Source organism: Pundamilia nyererei, unplaced genomic scaffold (assembly GCF_000239375.1).
Source record: "Pundamilia nyererei isolate P.nyererei 1_Seehausen unplaced genomic scaffold, PunNye1.0 scaffold00022, whole genome shotgun sequence".
Classification (NCBI taxonomy): domain Eukaryota; kingdom Metazoa; phylum Chordata; class Actinopteri; order Cichliformes; family Cichlidae; genus Pundamilia; species Pundamilia nyererei.
In genome coordinates, this window is record NW_005187423.1 from 2,292,285 (window position 1) to 2,295,886 (window position 3,602).

At 38.0% G+C, this 3,602-nt stretch overlaps 1 protein-coding gene across 1 annotated transcript in view; it reads right to left on the reverse strand.

The window, feature by feature from the left end:
• The window catches only part of abcg2d (ATP binding cassette subfamily G member 2 (JR blood group)), a 14,039-nt gene extending 10,883 nt beyond the window's left edge, over positions 1-3,156 (reverse strand). The window contains exons 1-4 of the mRNA XM_013909251.1: positions 3,136-3,156; positions 1,905-2,125; positions 842-901; positions 534-537 (exon numbers count right to left, since the gene is read on the reverse strand). Coding sequence (XP_013764705.1) covers positions 534-537; positions 842-901; positions 1,905-2,119 — 279 coding nt within the window. The 5' untranslated portion in view covers positions 2,120-2,125; positions 3,136-3,156. The remainder of the gene's footprint in view (positions 1-533; positions 538-841; positions 902-1,904; positions 2,126-3,135) is intronic.
• Positions 3,157-3,602: the final 446 nt, after the last annotated feature.

Sequence of the window (3,602 nt, forward strand, 5' to 3'; positions counted from 1 at the left end):
ATTTTTAAAGGTTCAAAAATAATTAACAAGACGTTTCGTGGCTAGGTGAGGCTCTTTCCCTCATAATTTCAACTGACAAATGAAGCAGACGTAATATCTGAAGTCAGCTCAAAGTATTATGAGCTGACAGAAGGTTTAATAAACAGTCCAGTTTAACTCTCTCAAGACAGGCGTTGCAGATTTGCAACAGTTAAAAGCTAACAACCTGATTACCCCACATACATATTTTAGGAGGGTTTTTTTTACTCAGAAGTACCACTGCAGGTATTCTTTTGTGCATTAGCAACAAAAACTTAATTTGAGCCTGAGAGGGTTAAAAAAAATCATGGTTCAAGCTTTACAGGGTTAAGAGCGGCCAAATGAAACACTTGGTTGGTTCCTAAAAACAATGAATCCACTGCCCAGTATTACTACGACTAAAGTGCTGAATTAGTTCTATGGGTCACCGCATCTAACCAAGTGAAGAGCACTATGATCAAGAGACGCCTTCATGAATACAGAGCGTTTACTACAAGGTGCAAACCTCTGGTTACACATCTACAAGAGCTCACACAGTTCAGGAAAAAAAACCTTGGAAAAATGAAACCAAGATGAACGCGTACCAGTATGAACAGAAGAGAAAACAATGGTGAAGGAGAGAAAATGCTCATGATCCAAAGCACAACCCACCCTCTGTCAAACATGTCAGATGGCTGTTCACAGCAAATGCGATACTTACTTGTACTGCTTGTATTACTGTTTGTTCAATCACATATTGATTAATTGATTTATACTGTAATAAGATAGTAATACAATGATTTATAGACCTAACTGTATTTTTGAAAACTGAAGTAGTACTCACGAAGATTTTCCACTTCCAGTAGGTCCAAGAATAGCATTCAGACCAGGTCTCATAATCCCACTGCGAGACAGTGACACAGGCAAAAAGAGTGTAATGATTTAATAATGAAAAAAGAAACTCAAATACTGGGACACATATTTGCTTATGTTTCCAATTATAAATGTTTTTTCTTAGATTTTTACTGTATCAGTTTTATGCCACATGCATGTGAATCAAAGTAGTTAATATGGTCCTTAGACACATGCTGAAATGAACTACTTTTATTAAATGAATCATCCCTCCTAATCCCATTTAAAGTAATATTCATGAATGGTTTTTACAGCAAATACAGATATCATATCATTTAAAAAAAAAAATGTAACAATTTAAAGAACTTCAGAGACTTCAGAAAGCACGGAGTGAGTCAGTGATTTAAAACAGAGTTGAAGACTGAATTAAGGTCTGGCGGTGGATCACGTGACGCTGTTTAATTCGTTTCCCTGGCAGACTGCTCTTTAGTGCATTTGAGAGATTATATGCAAGAAACCATGCTTAATATCATATAATTAACACTGTGGCAGGAAAAAGGTTCCCCCTAAAAAAACTTGTGTGAAATGATTCATTCTTCCATGGGAAACGTCAGCTGTATTTAATACCATCAGAAAGGAACTGCAAGGGTCTATTCACTATTGTCCCACTTTGTACTGGACTGACATGGAAAACAAAAGAAAAAAAGCAAGACGACACCCCCCAAAATTAAAAGAAATCTAAAACAGTCAGTGCAATAAAATTCAAAAGGATTCATTTGGCATTTTTTCTGAAATTCAACAAAGTAAAAATCACAAGATTTCTACTGTTTAATGGGATTCTGTGCATGTTCGGCTAGCTTAAGCAGAGGGGAAATAATTTTTAAAAACAGGTATTAAATGTTTTACAGGTTTTTGTGCTGCACTTATCAAGTGAGCAAATCATAGCTCTGCAGCTTAATATCTGTAAATTCATGTGCGCGTAGTGTGTGAGTGATGAGAAAACGGAGGAAAGCGAGGGAGAAGGTGACAGAGCGGAGAAAGACAAAGAGACTGACTTGAGGTCCACCAGTATTTCCTTGGAGAGGATCTTTCTTTTGCAGAGGAAGCCGCTCTGCTGCTGCACTTTGTACTGGATGTTGTGGAAGCTCACGGTGGAACCGCACCGCTGTTTCGTCCCGTCCACGCCCGTGCCGACCTTTGACACGGCCATCCCGTTAGTACCGATGTCTTCTATCATTGCAATGTTGATGTGACTGGTTTTCTCCATCATCCTCTGCTGCAACCAAAAACACAGAATTTTATACATGAAAGAGAAACGCTGTTACTTTACTAAAGGCACAGACTGATCAGTATGGTGATAAGGATCGCTTTGAAGTGGTGTTAAGGTTTCCACCTCTTAAAATACCTGCTGGATGCAAATCACTTTTTGAAGCAATAATCCTAAAATCAGCATAGTTATCAGCTGTTTTAACCATCCTGAGAGTCTCACTTAAATAATAAACACCTGCAAAAGTGGTAAACAACAAGATAGTAACTAAATGTTCATTGCCAAAGGAGGCATTAGCTCTGAATTTTATAAAGCAAAAAAGATCAACACGTGGACACACATTTCTTCTAATCTACTCTAACCTAATTTAATTTTGAAGTTGTAAGTTTAAATGCAGGCTAAGGCTGGTATCCTATGGCTCCGAAGGGATAAACTGATAAGGATAAATAAATACAACAAATAAAAATCCTGGAATTTAAAGAACAGTGGATTTTTCACTGCATTACTCGAGGATGACATGCTGGACAACATTGTAAGCTTAATATTTCTAAACACATTCATGAGGGTGCTCGACTCAAAGGACATGTCCACTATTTATTTTAATTTGTATTAATTTAGAGGACTAAAGATGTACTGAAACGTATTGATGTGTTTTACTATTATTATTATTATTGGGAACAAAGTACAGTTTTTAAATCCACACGTTGTTTCTGTGGCACGCGCTGCTCTTTATAACAGTGTTTTGTGTTTGAGCTCACGTGTTAAAGAAAAAAAAACACAGCAGGTATATGAGTGGACAAGAATATTATAGCTATGTAAAACACGTGACCTCGGTGATTTACACTCCATGGGTCAAACCTGCCTGAGATAAAATTAAGGGACTATTTCTTCTTGCGCCAATGCTAAATCAAGGCAGCAGCTGCACGTGATTTCTTGCAGACGTTAATAAATAAAATGTGATTGAGGAGCTGCTGAAATCAACAGAGAGAGGAGAGAAAATATTTGTAGCTGGGACTTACCGGGCGGTGAGGATGTGAGAGGGCTGCTGCTGCAGACTGATGGCCAGCGGCAGCTCACCCACAAGGGTCAACCCACTCAGGCTGGGGGAGGGAGGTGAGGCCCATCACATTTTTCACAGCTGCTCATTTTTCTTTTTTTCCGTTTTATTCATACAAAAGTTAGCCAGATAACTTCATTATAAATCAAAGCATTTTTTATAGTTATGCCACTTATAATACATCAGCTTATCCCCCTTTTCCACCAGAGTTACTGGTTTCTTCCAGGAGTTGGAATATAATGAAATCTGCATCTGGCAATCTGTTGTTTAGCTACCCACTACTGTATGGGGTTACACATGAGTGCTGAGGGTCAGAACTTAATAGTAACTGAATTAGTTAGTAGAGCATCTATCCCCTTTTAAAATGTCTAGAAATGCAGTTTAATAGTTCTGGACACTTAATTCAAGGGGTGACTGACAGATACACAG